At 24.5% G+C, this 20,309-nt stretch overlaps 1 protein-coding gene across 1 annotated transcript; it reads right to left on the reverse strand.

Annotated features, from left to right (window-relative positions):
• Positions 1-10,496: 10,496 nt before the first annotated feature.
• Positions 10,497-20,206, reverse strand: LOC117179562 (protein C19orf12 homolog). Its single transcript, XM_033371485.1, has 4 exons — positions 19,923-20,206; positions 19,726-19,837; positions 15,977-16,172; positions 10,497-11,196 (listed from the first exon to the last, which is right to left on the reverse strand). Exons 3-4 carry the CDS (start codon positions 16,161-16,163, stop codon positions 10,937-10,939), a joined length of 447 nt encoding a protein of 148 aa, XP_033227376.1. The 5' UTR covers positions 16,164-16,172; positions 19,726-19,837; positions 19,923-20,206; the 3' UTR covers positions 10,497-10,936.
• Between the last annotated feature and the right edge of the window lie 103 nt (positions 20,207-20,309).

A 20,309-nucleotide genomic window follows, 5' to 3' on the forward strand; every position in this document is an offset into this window, starting at 1 on the left:
GTTAAGGAAAACACAAGATAATGTAAGGGTCGACTTACGACTACGTCATATCCGAGAGTCGTTAAAAATCGTCCTGTTTAAGATTCTCCGAAAACACATAAATACACAAACACACATATATATATTGAAATTCAAGAAAATTTCAATTCCAAATGTGCAAAATTGAAGAAATATAAAATGTAAATCCAGCAAAAAAATAAAAAAAAAAACCAAAAAGACTAATTTTCAAGAAATATTCAAATCCGAATCACAGCCAAAAACAGGTATTTTCGATAAAACAGTAGAGTTTTCAACAATATTGATAGATTTTCACTTGAGAAGAAAATGTCAACCAACTAAAACAGATCAATTTTCAATCAGACATTTGTACCCCCAATTAAAAGTATTGAATTTTCCACCGAATAAAAAGAATTTTTAAACGAAAAGGATGAATGTTGACAGAATTGTCGAATTTTGAAGAAAATGATTCAGTTTTGAGCCAGGTAATATAATTTTTGACAAAAAAAGAACCATTAACAACAAATTTCATTGTAGGCGTCGCGACTAGAAAGAATAAGTATGCATACATATTCATATACGCACACACAATTTGTGGTGATCATAGTGTTCATTGACTGGTGCTCTACTGTTCATTCATTGGCTCACAGTGTTCATTCACTGGTGTTTTCGTTAATTTTGCACTATTTAATTATTTTTTATAAAGCTTTTTGGTAAAAACAAAATTTGTTTATCGGATTATGAAATTTGAACCCTTAAGAATCTATTTTCAAAAGTTTTGTAAGAATAATCAATTATTATAACGTGAAATGGACTAGTTGTAATCAGTGATTTCCTTAAGTGTTCATTCACTGGGTCACTCACCCTAGCTATAATGAAAAATATATACAATTTTTTGCCATTTGCATATTGCCAGTTAGCCAGTTTAGCAAGTTTCTAAAATCGTATACCGTTTTACCGAAAATTAACATTTTCAAACATTTAGAAAATAGGTTGAAAAGCTGATTATTAATTTCGCAGCAAAATAAATATTTGAATAAATCTGCGATTAATTATTTGGTATTTAATGTAGTACGCTGCATAATAAAATATCTCCGATGATATTTTATACACTTCGTATATAAAGTTCCACCTAAAACATGTTCTAATTAGTGTTTCTAACAGTATGAAATGTTAGAGCTATTTTTTTCTTATTTGGATAATAAATTTAATTACTGGAATAATATGATTAAAAAAAAATTATAATATTTTATCAAAGATATCTATTTATTATAATTATGCTTATCTATAGTTACGTGAATAAAAAAATTTCATTTAATTAATTTATGAAAATTGAAAATAAGAATGATGCTGAGAAAATGCAATAAAAGGGAAAATAATTCCAAATAATAGAAGCCTAATATAAAATTGTAAGAATAATTGTCACTATGTGATTTGCCAACATTACAACCTGCCTCCCTTCATGACGGTTCAGACAATATTCAGTCTACGAGATGAAAGGTGACGGGAGGGATTAAAAATTGACTCATCATTTCAGCTACTGGATCTGAAAAATATGAAAAAATGTTATTATACATTTATTTTTCATATTTTTAACACAAAATCATGATTTTCTTTCTTCTTAATTTTATTCTTCAAAATGCCCCTTTCGAACAATAAATATAAAACCTATCTTCTTTACATGAATTCTTTCATTTTTTTTAATTTTTGCTTAAAATGCAAAATATACGTTTTTTGTCATAAGTTTCACACTTTTTTGGAAAAAGTTGAATATATCAAACCAGAAATTTCTTCAGTTGGGATCAAAGCATTAAATAATACTATTATTATATTGCCTTGATGAAAAAACTAATCATCGTGTTCTTTAAAGCACTACAACATCGTAAAGCGATCGATTCAATTAATAAATTCAGGTTCGACATATTAAAAATGTTTCCAAAAAAGTGTATGTTTAACTCAAGAAAAAAAATAGGAAGTTTGTTCTGAATTTCGAAAGTCAATAACCGAAAATGAGGTACGATAGGACGACTGAAAAATTCCCAAAGAGAATATTTAAAATTAAAAATCCCCGAAATTATAAAATTGCCGTAATTTAAAAATTCCAGAATATTCAAAATCCTGGCAGATTATGATAATTACCGAGTTTGAAAATTTCAAAACTAAAAACGACATTATAAAATATTCCATACTGTAAAATTGCGTTCACAAGGAACTTTCTGAATCTAAACAATTAAGAAATTTTTAATAATAAATAAAACACTTGTAGTTGATGAACGTATTTTTTATTTTATTATTTATTTATGATTAAAACCATTGTTTACTTGTTCAGATTCGGGAAATTTAAAATACCTACATTTTCCTACGTGGGTAATTTTATAGTGTATGGGAAATTTTATAATGCCGGCAATATTATTTCGGGAATTATTTATTATCGGAAATTCTCAAATTCTTTATATTAAACTAAGTGTATATATTGTTGTCGGTACCGTTAACAAAAAATTACCGGTACCGACCATTTTTTTTATCGGTTTTTTTTTTAAACGCATATTTCTAGCTATGTAGCGGCGGAGCGCGCGTATTCCTGGAATTCGTGGAATTCATGGAAATCAAAGAATGCATGCAATTAAATGAATTCAGAAATTCAAGTAATATAGGATGCCTTTCTTATATTAATTTTTGTTGTATGATTTTTAAAAATGTAGGGAATTTTTCGTGCCCTTTTTTTGATTGCGAATAAATAGAAACAAAACAGAAAAAATTTCTTATTTAAGTTGCCATTTTATCAAGACGATTGAAAAAAGTCATTTGTTTCACATTGCGTATTTTTCAAATTATTTATAAACAAAATAAATTTTCTGTTCATTTATTTCTTAAGTGTGCATTGATAAAACGATCAAAAATTTGTTTAGGCTTGGAAAATGCTTTTTAAATAGGCAATTGACTTAATTATTTTCTCGATTTGGCCAGTTTTTGGATTTGCAAGTACTCTCTAAGCTTCGTAAACATACATTTCTAATTTTAATAGGAAAATATAAAAAGAAATTAGTTTATGAAAATAATGCAAACTTTTAACACGAATAATTTTTTCAATTTTTTAATGTAAAATTTATATTTTAATATAGATGCCATTACCAAATTTCGTAAATTAGCGTACCTTACTTTGCATTTTATTTACCTAAAAATTATAATGCGTTAACGATACTGTTACTTTTTTTTTAATAATTAACTCATTACCGTTACTCAAGAAATGTAACGTTCCGAATGTCAAACAAAAAAAATAGAAGAAACAATAAAAAGTTAAAGTTAAGTTATTATTTACTTTTTTTTTATCTTTCAAACATTGGAATGTACTTAATATTTATACACTATTTATGATTTTTTTGTACTTACAATTCTTGCTCCGAAAGGGGACTTTCTCCCTCAGGTTGATCTGCTATTCTGCTCGAACAATCCACCAGTAGAAAATGCCTAAAATTAAGGGTGACCAGGCGTACTGATTTATCAGGACATGTCCTGATTATTTATTTTTAATGTTTAATTTTTATGTTATATTTTTAATGTTGATTATTTAAAATGTGTTATTTTTTACTTGTAAGTCCTGATTTTTCATAGCTCTCGTTTAAAAATTTTAGTTTTCAAACAAATTTATATTTTTAGCATGAAAATTACAAATTTTGGATGCAATTTTTGGTTCCTTTTTTGACTGAAAAATCTTTCTTGGCTGAAAATTGATCTTTTTTAGTATTTGGTTCGAAAATTTATTTTTGTCGTAGAAATTAATTTTTCTGTGTGCTAAAGCCTAAAAATGAAACTGCTTGGTCGAAAACTAATCTTAATTTGGATGAATTCAACTGTTTATAGTTCCAAATTCAAATATTTTTTGGTTGAAATATCAAGTATCACATTTTTCTTATAAAATTCAACTACTGAGTGGAAAGTCTTAAAAATTGTTTAAAAAACTGAATTAAAATATTAAGTTGCTGAAAATTGGTACAAAACTTCTTTTTCTTTTCTTCAGGGTTCATTATTTTCATTCCATTGGTTAAAAATTTAATTATTTTGTTGAAAAATCTTTTTTTGTTTGTTAAAAATTAACTTTGTTTAACTAAAAAGTTAACTAGTCAATGTTTGGTTGAAAAATGATCTTTAGTTGGAAATTCAAGCATTTTTTGAAAATTCGTATTTAAAGGTAGAATATTAATCTTTTTGGTAAATTTTTTTTGCAAATTTAACTTCCATTGTAGAAATTTAAAAAAATTATTTAAAAAATTAAATTGTAAAAAATGTTTATATATTAATTTTTGTATTGGTGATTTATCATTTTAATTCAAAAACATTTATTGGTTTAAAAGTTAACCATTTTGTTGGAAATTCGTTTTTAATTGGTTGAAAATTAATATTTGAACTAAAACTTTATATATTTCATTTTTTTAGTTGAAAATTCATGTTTTTTGTTGAAAATGAATTTCTCTGGTTAAAAACTTGACTTATTTGTTGAGAATTATTATTTTTTTTCTGTTAAAAATTAATTTTCTTAAGAGAAAATATGATTTTTTCATTATTTGTTAAAAATTCATATTTTTGGGTGAAAATTGAACAATAAATTTGGTTGAAAACAGTATAAAAGACTCTGATATCCTACTTTGCTGAAAAATCTGTCTTTTTTTAATTAATTTTTTAACTGTGAAGTAAACTAGTCCATGTTTGGTTGAAAATGCATCTGCCTTAGTTGAAAATTGAGCTATTTGGTTTGTAAATTCATGCATTTTGTTTAAAATTCTTCTTTTGTGGTAGAATGTTCCAAATCTTCTATGTGATAAATTAATATTTTTGGGTGAAAATTCGTTTTTATGGTTAAAAATTCATTTTTTCAACTATAAATATAACTATTTATTTTTTTTTTGTTAAAGATTCATGTATTTTATTAAAAATGCGTATTTTCTTGGCAAAAAACTGATCTTTTGGTTGAAAATGAATTTTTTCTTGCCTAAAGATTCCCCATTTAAGATAAAAATTCATTTCAACAGTTATGAATTTAATAATTTTGTAGAAAAATCATCTATTTTGTTAGAGACTCATCTTTTTTAGCAGAAAATTAATTTTATTATTGAAAATTTACTTCTTTGATTGAACACTAAATTCTATAGTTGAAAAATTTAACTTGAAACAAAAATTTATATCTGCCAGGAAAAATAAAAAATTGGACAGGGAGAAGTAACGAAAAATTTAAGGAATTTTGAAACTGATACTTTGTAGTAACCCTGTCTTTTAAATAAAGCGCCTCAAGTTATTTTCTATCAGGGGGGGGGGGGGGATTTTAAATTAAAGAGAGTGAGAAGTGGGATTATGACCAGATTTTTCAATCAAGCCATCTAGTCACCCTACTAAAATTTCACTATCCATAGTCCGCACTCATTTCACCAATCTTGTTTATCGTTCTTTGCCGCCCGATGAACGGAAATGGTTACAACTTGTCAGGACTTGCAACACGAGCGCCACAGAATTCAACCATAAAAATATCCAAATCTTCCGAATGGAAATTGTCTCATCACAATTTTTTGTTAACTAAGACCTTAATTCTGAAAATGCCTCAATCATCGAGAGAGGCTGCAATAAATACCTGTTAACAACCGGAATACGAAAAAAAAGAACAGGAAAATAGATAGCGAATTCCCGCCTTAAACACCAACATGGCGACCGTGACATCCTAGATTCGAATTTACAGGAAATTTAATATTTAGAGTCTCTGCCAATCAGTTCTTCTATCTTTTTATTAAGCCTGACCGAATCCACACGTTACACTATTGAATGCGATATACAAAATCACTTTAAAATGGAGAAATTTAGACTAGAATCACACGGCAGGGACGCGACCGTCTTCCAAATTTCTTCGTTTTTAATTGTAATAGATAATTTGGCTGAACTGCTACTCACTAGAACTAGTTTTTCCTGATAATTTAAGGGATCACGAAAAAAATCGCGTAAAACGTGACATTTACGAGAAAAATCGATGATTCTTTGACACAGGTAACTGCACGTCCAAACTTAATCGAGACGAGGAACAAACTGAAACTCTTAAAATCAAATTCGAAGAAGTAAACAGTGTAGGTAGTGGGGATATCGATACTGCTTATTATGAGAAAAACTTTGAAATTTGTTTTTTCTTATAAAAGATGATTATTGATTTTTAATCTAGGATATAGAAGAAATTTCTTAGGCATTTAGTAATATTATATGAATATTTCATACATAAAATATCTTTGATTGAAAATTTGAAGTTTGAAATAAATCGATTGCTGGAATATCGAATATATCGATTGTGGCGGTTTATTTTAAAAGACAGAAAAATAGAAATTAGTGAAATCTGCTTGAAATAAACCAAACAAATTAAAATAATAAAAGATTTATTTATAATTATGATTTCACATAACTCAAAATGTAAATTTACTAAGCATAAAAATGTATGAAATATTAATCAAGATAAAATGAAAATTTGATTTCATGCATAAATAGATAATTATATTTGAGTAATATGAAAATGAATAAATATACTTATCGGAGTGAAAAATTAAAAACATCAAATAACATACAATGATTAAGGTTATAATTTTTTATAGTGAATGTTTAAAATATTATGTAGAAATATAAATAAATAATACAAAAGTTCTTGATAAAATATTGAATTAAAAGTTTTTAATTATAAATATTCTATTTAAAGCAGCTACGCGCGCATGTAGTTTTTTCCTTTCGGGAGATAAATAATATTTTTAATACAAAATAAAAATTTCAAATAATAAATTATTTATTAAAATTTTGCACACATAAAAATGAGGCAACATTAGAATCTGAGAGCAAGGAAATAAGTATTATCAATTTCTTCTCAAAGTTATTGAAACGTAATTTTCCGAAGATTCTTCCGAAAATTCGAAAATATTTTTAAAAAATTTCAGAGATGTCGAAAAAGAATCAAGCAAATTTTTAAGGATTTTTTTATATTTTAAATAAATCTAGAAAATATTAGGAAAATTCTAGTCAGTTTAAAATATATTGATGTATTTTAGAAGTTTGAAAGAAATTTAAAAACATTTTATTCCTCCGAAGATTTTTTCAAGTTTAAAAATATTGTTAATTTATTGTATAAAACTTTTGAAATTCCTAAATATCTTTTAAATTGTCTCGAATTTTTCCTAAAATTTATAAAAAATTCTACAAAATTGAACAAATTGCCTTAAAATCTTCCAGATTAGTTTTGACAATTTTACAAATTTTTTCAAATTTAAATAATTTTCCGAAATTTTTAAATGTCTTGAAGTTTAACATTTTTTTTATCATTTTAAAACTTCATTAAAAAAATCCAGATTCTCTTTTGAGAATGGACTTTCATACAAACAATTTTCTACCCAAAAAGACGAAATTTCTACTAAAATGTGAATCTACAAGAAAAGGTCTGTTTCAGAAAGTAGTTAACTTTTTAATCAAGCAATTGAATTTTCAACCAAAAAGACTAATCTTTAACCAAAAATATGATTTTTCAACCTAGAAGATTAATTTTATAAAAAAAAGACGGATTTTCAACAAATTAGTTACACTTCCAACCAAAGAGAGAAAGTTTGAACAAAAATTATGAATCTGCAAAAAAGAAAATGACTTTTTAAGTAAGTAGATCAACTTTTAATCGAGTAGTTAAATTTTCAACGAAAAAAAATAATAGTCGATATTTAAAACCAAAAATATGGATTTTTGACAAATTAGTGACATTCTCAAACAAAAAAATGAATTTTGAAGTAAAATTATGAATTTTCAACCAGGCAAGTGAACGATATTTAGAAATTTGTGACGCCTGAGAAAAAATTTAAAATATTTTCTAAATTTTCGGAAATCTTTCTACGTTTTAAAATATTCGTAATTTCTTCAAAACTTCGAAAATTCCTAAACTAGAATTATTCCAGATTCGTTTTTCACAAGTTTGAAAATCTTTTGCAGTATTTTGTAATATTTTTAAATCTTCTCATAGAATCTATTTAAAAAATTAAGAATAACTTAAAATATTCCCTGAAATCTTAAGATTTTTGTTGTTTTCTTCAAAACTTTCAAAGTTTTTAAAAAAATTAAAAATTTTATTTCGAAATCTTCATAAATCTACCATTTGTTTTTAATCTATTAAATTTTAAGTTATTTTTCTATCTTTTCAAAACTTTTAAATATCTCCTAAATTTATTCGACTTTTTTCCAAAATTCTGTAATCTTGCAAAACTGAAATTTATTACTTAATAATAATCAAATTAATTTTTTAATACAAAATTAATTTAAATTGTCCCTCGTATCTTACAAAGAAAATGTATCTTAAACCCTTTTAAAACCCTTAAAAAGCTTCAAAATCATTTAAAATCTACATTTTGTTTAAAATTTGCTGCAATCTTTACAAAATTTGAATGATTTTTTAATCGTTTCAAAATTTCTAAAACTTTGAAATATCTTTGGCAATAATTCAAAGTTTCCCTACATTGTTGTTAATTCTGAAAACATTTTAAAAGATATTTTTAAATTTTCCAGATTCTTTTCAATCGAATTTTTTTTTCTGAAAACGTCAAAATTCAAAAAAAAAAAACAAAAAAATATTTTGATTCAATCCATAAAAAATTCCATTCATGGGATTCTTTAAATTTGTTGTATGATTTAAAAAATGTAGGCAATTTTTTTAGCCCTTTTTTGGATTGCGAATAAATAGAAAGAATATCTTAGTCAAGTTACCATTTTATCAAGACGATTGAATAAATCATTTGTTTTACATTGCGTATTTTTCAATTTACTTATAAAGAAAAATAAATTGTCTGTTCATTTATTTCTTAAGTGAGCATTAATAAAACGATCAAAAATTTGTTTAGGCTTGGGAAACGCTTTTTAAATAGGCAATTTACTTAATTAATTTCTCGATTTGGCCAGTTTTTTTATTTGTACGTACTGTTTAAGTTTCGTAACTATACATTTATAATTTTAATAGGAAAGGAGAAAAAGAAATTAGCTTATGAAAATAATGCAAACTTTTAACACAAATAATTTTTTCAAATTTTTAATGTAAAAAATAATAGTTGATATTTCAATAAAAAAATATGCATTTTCATCAAATTAGTAACATTTTCAACCAAAGAAATTAATTTTTAAGTAAAATTATGAATTTTTAAGCTAGCAGGTGAACGATATTTAGAGATTTGTGACACATAAGAAAAATCTAAAAATATTTTCTAAATTTTCGGAAATCTTTCAAAGTTTTAAAATATTCGTAATTTCCTCAAAACTTTTAAAATTCTTAGATTCGAATTATTCCAGATTCGTTTTTGTAAAGTTTAAAATCTTTTGTAATAATTTTAAATCTTTTAAATCTTCTCTTAGAATTAATAAAAAAAATTAAGAATCACTTAGAATATTCCCTGAAATCTTAAGAATTTTGTTCTTATCTTCAAAACTTTCAAAATTTTTAAAATAACTTCCAATTTTTATTTCGTAATCTTCATAAATCTACCATTTGTTTTTAATCTATTAAGTTTTAAGTTATTTTTGTATCTTTTCAAAACTTTTAAATTTCTTTTAAACTTATCCGACTTTTTTCTAAAATTCTGTAATCTTGTAAAATTGAAATTTTTTGAAATGTTTAAAAAACTCTTAACATTTTCTCAACATTAATTTTCAACATAAAAAGTTAATGAAAATTTTTCCTGAAATCATAAAAAGAAATTGTATGATCTTATAACCTTTGAAAATCCTTAAAAAGCTTCAAAATCTTTTAAAATCTACATTTTGTTAAAAATTTGTTGAGATCTTTACAAAATGTGAATTATTTATGAATCGTTTCAAAATTTCTAAAATTTTCAAATACCTTTTGAAATAATACAAAGTTTCCCTACATTGATTTTAATTCCGAAAACATTTTAAAAGTTGTCTTTAAATTTTCCAGATTTTTTTTCGACATATTTTGAAATGTTTTAATCACAATTTTAAGCACAAAATTATTCCTTAATATTAAAAAACATTTAAAAATAAATGTTTTTTCTTTTATCACAAATGTTTAGAAACATTCAGAAATAAATGTTATAAAATAAAATTACTTATTTGAAAATTTTGATTTGCCAAATTCAGAATTGATACTTCGGAAAATTCTTTATCTTCATTAATAACCTCATTTGATATGAACTAGGGGTTATGAATAGAATACTTTTGTCATTTAAAAAAAAAAATGGGTTCGAAATTTTAAAAAGAGCATTGTCTCTTTATTATTAAAGAATCACTTACAATTTATTTTATCTCTTTAAGAAATACATTTTTAGAATTAAAATTCCTCATTCGGAAATTGCGAGATGAAACATTTCTGAAAAATTAAATAATTCTCAACTCCATTATAAAACAAGTATTTAAATCTGGAAGCCGTTCTTACTCATATTATGGCAGAGACTTAACATTTAAAAATATGAAAAGCCAGAATAAATCTAGTTTCAATAGTTTAATTAATTAAATAATTTGATATATATTTATTAAAGGATTTATGTTACAAGTAATTTAAAATGTAAGAATATCAAAAAGATATGTAAAGTTAGGAAATTTTTCACAATGTTCAATTTAATATTTCTCAAGTAAGAACACATTAAATATAAGTTGAAATAAATAGTAGAGTAACTATTTTAAGTAATCTTGCTCTTTTTAATATAAATTTTGGTATCCACTATACATATTAACTGAAATTCTATTTTTTTTATATATAAGAAATTTCAAAATATACTATTTTCCATTGAAAAATAAATCAGCAACCATTCCAAACATACGGTTCAGAGAAAAATAGTCAGTCTTAAAACAGAGTTCTTATTTTCTCTCTTTAAATTCGTGCATGATATATCTTTTATCTTATTAATAGAAAACTTAAAAAATCTATTATCACGAAAAAAATATACTACATAATCTTCATTGCTAATTCAGAGGTAACAAATTGTCTGACGATATGCACTATAGATTCTAATAATAATTCGCTACTTTGCACTTGCAGAGCGAATTCGCAAACTGTGTAAATATTTTGTGCAGTGAGACACTTCCTCAATTCATCGGCTAGCTTTTCCTTCTGTTCGGATGACATATCTTGATTAATTATTTCTGGGACTGTTTTGAACTTTCCTTGGGCCATGTATGCTGCAACACAGCTTCCGACAATACCACCTTAAAGGGAAATAAAGAAATAATCATTCATTTAACATATTCAGTTATTTTAAAACCAAATTCGATTTACCACCTCAAAGAGAAATAAAGAAATAATAATGAGTTAAATATATTTAGGGTATTCGCAAAACTTCCTATTTTAAATTCATTGACTATGTACTGATTTTCCATAATTTTTTTTTCCTTGGTAATTAATATTTAAAAACTAAAATTATAATCTTGTGACATTTTGAACATATAATCTTTTATAAATCGAGAAAAACAATTTTTAATTTATTATTCTCAGGTTTGCCACAGCCTACTTTACTTAAAAAAAGTTGGGTAGCCGCTGGGTCGGGAAACCCGGAAATGACCAGGAATTTTATGAGACCCGAAAATACCGGGAAATGACAGTGAATTTATTTTTTGACCGGGAATTAAAAAAATTTGTAGGATAACATCTGTCCAAATTTTACAGGGTGGTCATTTCCCGGCTTTCCGGTCCAGCAGCCACCCTGTTTTATTTTAACAGTTTTGAAATAATCCGTTGAATTTTTTATCTTTTTCATATACGATATCACTCAGTTTAAAATGCGTAATTCGAAACGCTTTCCCTTACAAATATTACATTTTGAATTTTAATTTTTAAGCGAACATTTATCATATAAGGAATTTTAAAATTCAGCTTTTAAAGACTTATAAAATTGACAATTAGTGGCGTTTGAAATCGATAAATTTGGATAAAAAACTTGTTTAGTTGTCAATAATCATTGATTTTATAAGAAGATTCAGAATCAGTTCAAAATTGAAGAATTTCCGAATGTTAACGTTAAAAATGGAACTGTTTCAATTGAAATATGTTAATAGTTAAACAATTGTGAAGGCTCGATTGAAACTTTATAAACTATTGAAATTTTTTCAATATCTTCAAAATAATATAATTATAAATAAATGCTTTTATTGAGTTGAAAATATTGTTTTAGTTTGAAATTTAATTGCTTAATATTTAGAAATATTGTATTGTTCATGTAAAATCAGTAATTATAAATCAAATATTCAAAACTAAATGAAAAACTAAACTTTGAAAGTTACAAATTTAATAGTTCCATTTAAACAAATTTAATTTGCAAGTCAAATTGTTGAAATTTTATATAAAATAAATAAATGAATAAATATAAATCTATTATTCCTAGAAAAAATTCGAGTAACTTGTAGAAATATTTAGAAGGTCTGAAAAGATTCGAAATTAATGCCTAATTTAAAACAAAATAGACAGATTTCGAACAAAAAATTTAAAAGCTTTTGGGAATCGTGGAAGACTTTAAAAGACTAAAAATAATTTTGGAAGATTATTAGGAAAAATTTAAAAAGGCTTTATTTTGAAAAATTAATTTTAAGAGACTATTTAAAAAGATTTCCAATATTGTCAAAAATGATTCTGTAAAATTGTATGGAGATATTTTTTATTTTGCAGGGTGTAAAACATAATTTTAGGAAGAATCCTAACCATTTTAATGTTGTTTAAGAGTTCAGAAAAAATTTTTTGGTAATTAAAAAATTGTATTAAAACAACACATAGATGTTTCAAGATTTTGAATCTTTTTAAGGACTTTTAGACTATTTAAAATGAAAATAATTTAACTTTTAATTTAAGAAGTGTTCAATTTATAACAAAAATGTAATCGTTCCATTTTTAATACTTCTATCTTAAAATTGCTTAAAGTGATTTAAATCTCAGTTTTCATTACTTCAAATGGAGTTTTTTTAAGATTTAAAGTTCGAATTTTTTAATTTCGTTGACCGTAAAAAATGTTTGTGAAACGGGAAAAAACCAGGAATTTAAAAAAATTAAAATGACCACCCTGAAAAATAATTTAAACCGAAAAAGTAACTAAAAATGACTAAAGAGAGTAACGTGTTTGTGAGTTTAAAAGAATTCAAAAGAATTCGTTTACTAAGACTTCAAAATAATTCAAATTCAATTAGAAAGAATTTAAACTATTTGAAAAAATTTAATTGAAAAGGGAATTTAGAGGAATTTAAGGAAAATTAGAAGAATTCGATGAAATTGATCAAATTTCAAGGTGAATTAAAAAAACAATTTAAAAAATTGAAAAAATTTATTGAATTCAGTAAGCTTGAAATGAGTTTAGAAAAAATTAAGGTAATTTAAAAAAATTTTATACAATGCCTGTGACTATAAAAATAGATAATCATTTTTACTATAAAGAAACGAATTTTTGTGAAGTCTATTTTTTATTTCAATCTAAAATCAATAAATTTTGGTAAATATGCAAATACAGTCACTGCTTGATAGAAGCGTCGAGCCCTGATTGATAGGAACGAATCAACAACAACTAAAGGTCCTTGTAATTAAAAAAAATATTACTAACTTATTTTTAAATTTTCCACAAAAACACTTTTCTTTCACTATAGTCGAAAAAGATAATTTATTATTAAAAAACTTAATTTTTATAAAGGAAACAACGAGCCCATCAAAATTTTTGGAAAGAATTTAGGATAAATAAATAAGAGTACAGGGCGAAATCCAAATGAATTCAAACCAATTGCCAAAAATATTTCAAAATAGCTTCGAATCTTTGAAATCCTGCGAAATTCATCATTTCTTGTGAATAAATTCTTACAAATCCATTAAAATATTATCAAATCCTGTGAAATTCTATAAAAACTGATGATAATATCATTAAAATCCTTGTAAGTCCCTTGAAACTGTATAAAGCTCTTAAAAATTCCTTTGAATTAAAAAAAATACCCTAAAATTTTTTAAATCCTTTGGAATCCCTTCAAATTATTGAAATCAATTACAAATTCCTTGGAATATTTTTAAATTCCCAAATGTTTCAAATCCTTTGAAATCTTTTTAAATGAAAATTCCTTGGTATTTTAAAAAATACCCTAAAATCTTTAAAATCCTTTGGAATCCATTCAAATGATTGAAAACAATTACAAATTTCTTGGAATCTTTTTAAATTTTCTCAAATATTTCAAATCCTTTGAAATCTTCTGAGATCCCTTAAATCTTTTTAAAGCTCTTGAAAATGCCTTGGAATATATTAAAACACCTTCAATTATTTCAAATCCTTTGAATTTTAAAATTCTTTGACATCACTTCCAGTTATTATTACTGTTAAAACCAACTTAAAATTCCTTGGCTATTTTTAAATTTCCTAAAATATTTCAAATCCTGAGAAATCGCCTGAAATTGTTTTAAATCTTTGAAAATTCCATATTAATCTTTAAAACGCCTTGAAATCTTACAAATCCTTTGGAATCCATTCATATTATTGAAAATACAAATTCCTTGGAAGATTTTTAAATTTTCTAAAATGTTTCAAATTCTATAAAATCTTTTGAAATCCCTTAAAACTTTTTAAAACTCATGAAAATGCCTTGGAATTCTTTAAAATACCCTAAATTATTTCGAATCCCTTAAAATCCTTTTAAATCCCTTTACATTTTTTAAACACATGATAATTACTTGGAATTTTTAAAAATGCCCTATAATCTTTTAAATCGTTTGGAACTACTTCAAATTATTGTTACTATTACAACTTATTCAAAATTCCTTAAAATATTTTTAAATTCCCTAAAATATTTATAATTCTGTGAAATTCTTTTAAACTTTTTAAACTCTTGAATTTTTTTTAAATTCTCTAAAATCTTTAAAATCCTTTGAAATCACTTCAAGTTATTGAAATATATTATACCTTTTTGGAATCAACTAAAATATTTCACATCCTTTGATATCCCTTACAACTTTGTAAAGCTCTTAAAAATGCTTTGGAATCTTTTAAAATACCCTAAAATATTTCGAATCCTTTGGAATCTTTTTTAATCTCTTGCAATTTTTAAAGTGCATCAAAAATTTCATGGAATATTTAAAAATTCCATGAAATATTTAACATCCTATGGAACCTCTTTAAATTATTAAAATCTATATTAAAAATTCCTTCAAATCTTTTAAAATGTCCTAAAATATTTCAAACCCTTTGCCATTTTTTGAAATTGCTCGAAATGTATTAAAGCTTTTGAAATTTACTTTTCTTTATCAATACCTCGAGTCTTAAAAATCTGTTGAAATAACTTCTATTTATTATTAATATTTAAATTAATAAAAAATTCCTTTAAATATTTTTTAATTCCCTAAAATATTGCAGATTTTTTGAAGCACCTTGAAACTTATCAAAGCTCTTGAAAATTACTTGGTATTTTTTAAAATATCTCGAAAGCTTTAAAACCTTTGGAATCATTTTCAATTCTTATAATTTATTAAAAATTTGACACGTTATGAATATGTTTATACTCCTTATAAATTCCTTGGAATTTTTAAGCATATTCTAAAATCTTCGAAATGATTTGGAATCCCTTCAGATTACGGAAATCTATTTAAAAATCCCTGAATTCTTTAAAAAATATTCTAAAATATATCAAAACATTTTAAATTGGTTGAAATCCATTAAAAATTTTTAAAACTCTTGAAAATTTCCAGCAATTTTTTTGAGATATTTTGAAATCTTTCGAATCCTTTCAAATTATTGAAATGTGTTACATTTTTCGGAATCTTTTAAAATACCCAAAATTATTTGAAAAAAATTTTGGAAATAAAATTTTAAAATAGATATAGACCGGATCTAGTGACATTATCTTTAAACACAGTTACTTAAAGTGCTTCTTACAGAAATTCCCTGAAGTTTTCCTTTTTTTCAAAATCTCTAACTATTCTCTGACTTTACTGAAGGAAAATATACAAAAAAGATTATAATTTATTAAAACTAATTACCAAACAATATTCCTGAGGGACCAGCAAAAAGACCGGATGCCATTGTAACTGCTCCAACCAACATTCCAGATTTTGCTGATTCACTTATTGCCACTTTCATTTCCTTCATTATGACCAAATTTGATAATTCCCAGAGAAGGTCATGGGTGGGCAATGAAGCCAGCATTGCTGTCACTTGAGCAGCCATGATGAATTTCTAGAATTTAAAATGTAAAAAGTAAGGATTCTCGTCACCTAAATTACGAGGCTGTCTAGCGATTTTCAAACAAAAAAATTCAAGGTCTTTTCCAGCTTTTTCAGGTAAAGAAATCAAGTTCCTCCAGGTCGACTTTCCTGCACATGAAGTAACCGTTTCCTACATCTAAATTCTAAAACACGATTAATGACATTTTTTTATCGAAAAAAATGTAATGAAAGCAACGCGCACTGTATACTTAAATTCTGAAAAAAATTCCTAACAATTCCAGGTTTTTGCCAGGTATCTCTAGACATTTCCAGGGATAGTTTTTGAGTACAGGTAGGTACATTGTTCACTCAATTAAAGAAATAGAAATAAGTAAAGGATTTTCCAAAACAGAATACGTCGATTTTTAACAAAAAATGGAATAGTTATATATTCATTTTAAAAATTCATTTTTAAGCAAAAAAAAAAACGAATTTTCAACAAAATAGTTAAATTATCAATCATATAAATGAACTTCCAAACAAAAATATGAATTTTTTACAAAGAAGAAGATTCTAGCATAAAAGACGAGATTTTAACAAACTGCATACATTTTCAATCAAACTGTTGAATTTTCAACTGAAGAAGATAATTTTTCAATGAAACACGAATCAGTTAAATTTTCATTCAAAACAGTTAATTAAAAAACAAGAAGAAGAATTTTCAACAAGTAGTTACATTTTTAACCCAAGAAATGAATTTTCAACTATAATGAAGAAAATTAACTTTTAAAAACTGAGTTTGGAACCAAATACTTGAATTTTCATTAAAGACCATTAAAGACAAAATTTCAATACATGAATTTTCAATTGAAAAAAAAATTTCCTCAAAACAAGCTAACCCCTTAAACAACTAAAGAAGATAAATTTCCAAATAAGCCAAAGTATTTAATTTTTCAGTAAAAAAAATTAATTAAAAAAAAGAATATTCAACAAAATAGTTAAATTTTTAACCAAATGAATAATTTTTCAACTAAAATGATTAATCTTCAATAAAAAATGAATTTAGAACCAAATAATTGCATTTTCAACCAAAAAGATTAATTTTCTACTAAAAAAGGCAAATTTTCAACTAAACCTGATAAATTTTCAACCAAAAATGGAATAGATAAATATTCAGTTTCAAATTTTTCATTTTTAACCAACAAAAAGAAGACATTTTCGACAAATAGTTAAGTGTTCAAACATAGAAATGAATTGTCAACCAAAAAGATTAATTTTTCACAGAGAAGATTAATTATTCTAACATAAAAAATGAATTTTAACAAAATACATCAATAATCAATAAAACAGTTCATTTCAACAAAAGATTAATTTTTAACGAAAGAAATGAACTTTTAACCAAAAATATGGATTTTTCACTAAGAAGATTGATTTTACAGCATTAGAGACAAATTTAATACATGAATTTTTAATTTAAAAAAACATTTTTAACCAAAACAAGCTAACTTCAAACAAAATAGTTTAATTTTCAATCGAAGAAATTAATCTTTAACCAAAAAGCTGAATTTTTCACTAAGAAGATGAATATTTTAAGAAAAATATAACTACGTACAAATATTTTAACTAAGATAAATTTTAAAATGAGAACGAAGTATTTCATTTTTCAGTAGAAAAAATTAATTAAAAAAAAGAATGTTCAACAAAATAGTTAAATTTTTAACCAAATGAAATAATAAATAAAAAATGAATTTAGAACCAAATACTTAAATTTTCAACCAAAAAGATTAATTTTCTACTAAAAAAGACAAATTTTCAACAAAATCCATGAATTTTCAACTAAACCAGATAAATTTTCAACCACAAATGGAATAGATATATATTCAACCTAAGAAATGGAGAGTCAACCAAAAAGGTGAATTTTCACAAAGAACATTAATATTCTTGCATAAAAATGAATTTTAACAAAATACACGAATAATCAACAAAATAGATACATTTTTCAACAAAGAAATGAATTATCAACTAAAATGAGGAGTATTGAACCAAAAAATGAGTCTTCAACCGACAAGATAAATTTTTTAACAAAGACGAATATTCAACAAAAAAAAATATTTTTTAAATAAAAGAGATATATTTTCGACCAAAAAAGCTAACTTTCAACAAAATAAATTAATTTTCAACCAAAGAAAGGAACTTTTAACCAAAAGGATGAGTTTTTCACTAAGAAGATTATTATCATACCATTAAAGACAAAATTTCTATACATTAAATTTCAATTTAAAGCAAAATTTTCCTCAAAACAAGCTAACTTTAAACAAAATAGTTTAATTTTCAACCGAAGAAATTAATTTTTAATCAAAAAGGCGAATTTCTCACTAAGAAGATTAATATTTTAACATAAAGGACTAATTTTCAACAAAATCCATGACTTTTAAATAGAATTGTTCAATTTTCAATTAAAGAAGATAGATCTTCAAATAAGCACGAAGTATTTAATTTTTCAGTTATAAAACTTAATTTAAAAAAAGAATATTCAACAAAATAGTTAAATTTTTAACCAAATGAATGAATTTTCAATCAAACACGGAGTAGTTCTTCTCATTAAAAAAAAATTATTCACCAAGAAACACAAAAGATAAACTTGTAACAAAATACATGAATATTCAACAAAATAGTTAAATTTTTCAACAAAGAAATGAATTTGCAGCCGAGAAAATTAATTTTCTACTAAAAAAGATGAATATTTAATAAAATATATGAATTTTTAATTAAAAAGATAAATTTTTAACAAAAAAAAGCTAAATTTTAACAAAATATTTTAGTTTTCAACCGAAGGAATAAATTTTTAACCAAAAAGTTGAATTTTTATCAAAAGAGAATTAATACAAATTTTCAACAAAATACATGAAATTCTTAAACAAATAGATGAATTTTCACCTTAATATAAATTTTTAACCAAATATGGAGTAGTTCAATTCCCAGTTAAAAAAATTAATTTGCAACTAAAAAGAAAACCACTTTCAACAAAATATTAGTTTAATTCTTAACTCAAGAAAGAAATTTTTAATTATAATGATGAATCTGTAATAAATAAATGAATTTTGAACCAAATAGTTCATTTTTCGAGAAAAAAATAGAATCTTCAACCATGAAGATTAATTTTCTACCAAAAAAGAGGAATTTTCAACAAAATATATAAAATTTTGACAAAAAATGCAATAGTAATATTTTCGGCTTAAACAAATACATTTTCAACAAAATACATGAATTTTCAACTAAGAAAGATATCTTTTTAACCAATTAAAAACAAACTTTGAACACATAATAGTTAAAATTAAAAAAAAAGGTTTCTGAATTAAAATGATGAATCATCAACCAAAACAATTATCTTTTAACAAATTAATTTTACATTTAACTAAGGAGGTGAATTTTCAACAAAGAATATCATGACAGTGTTTTTTCTAACATAAATAAATAAAATAACTATATATTTAGAGGTTATAAACTTCCAAAACCAATTGTCACAAGTACAATAATCCTTCTTTAAATCGGGAAATGAGACAAATTTTAGTATATTTGTGTACCTTTATTATAGATAAACCGCAGGAAGTCCAAGGATGATGTTGGCGTGAGGAATTAATTGAAACATCCAAAATAAGGAAAGCAGAAAACAACACAATAGAGTTAACCTTTTCCCTGTAAACAATTCATATCTTCGTGAGTTGAATTATTTTGCACGCAATTTCGAACTAATTTACACAGTATTTTAATCTAAACATACCTGAGGTTTGATGAACTATCTATATTTAGATAATTATTTACGCGTCAAATATATACGAAAGGACGAAACGTCAGCTGATTGTAAAATGACGTTAAATGACAGCGAGCCACCGAGCCCAGGACGCATATCCGCAATAATAGCAGACGACACTCTTAAAGTATCGTTATAATTCTTTTTTAAATTACTTTAATCTTGTCAGATTTTGAATCCTTTCAATCAATATGATTATAATATCTTTACGATTACACAAAGAAACGATTATTTTATATTTCGTCGCCTATAATTGAATTGCTTCTTTATTATCTAAACTTTTAAAAGTGCAGAGGGCGCTGAAGATTAAAACCACGTGGGTTGGAAGGTTGCAATCGTTGGAAACTGGAGTTTTGC

Source organism: Belonocnema kinseyi, chromosome 9 (assembly GCF_010883055.1).
Source record: "Belonocnema kinseyi isolate 2016_QV_RU_SX_M_011 chromosome 9, B_treatae_v1, whole genome shotgun sequence".
Lineage (NCBI taxonomy): Eukaryota > Metazoa > Arthropoda > Insecta > Hymenoptera > Cynipidae > Belonocnema > Belonocnema kinseyi.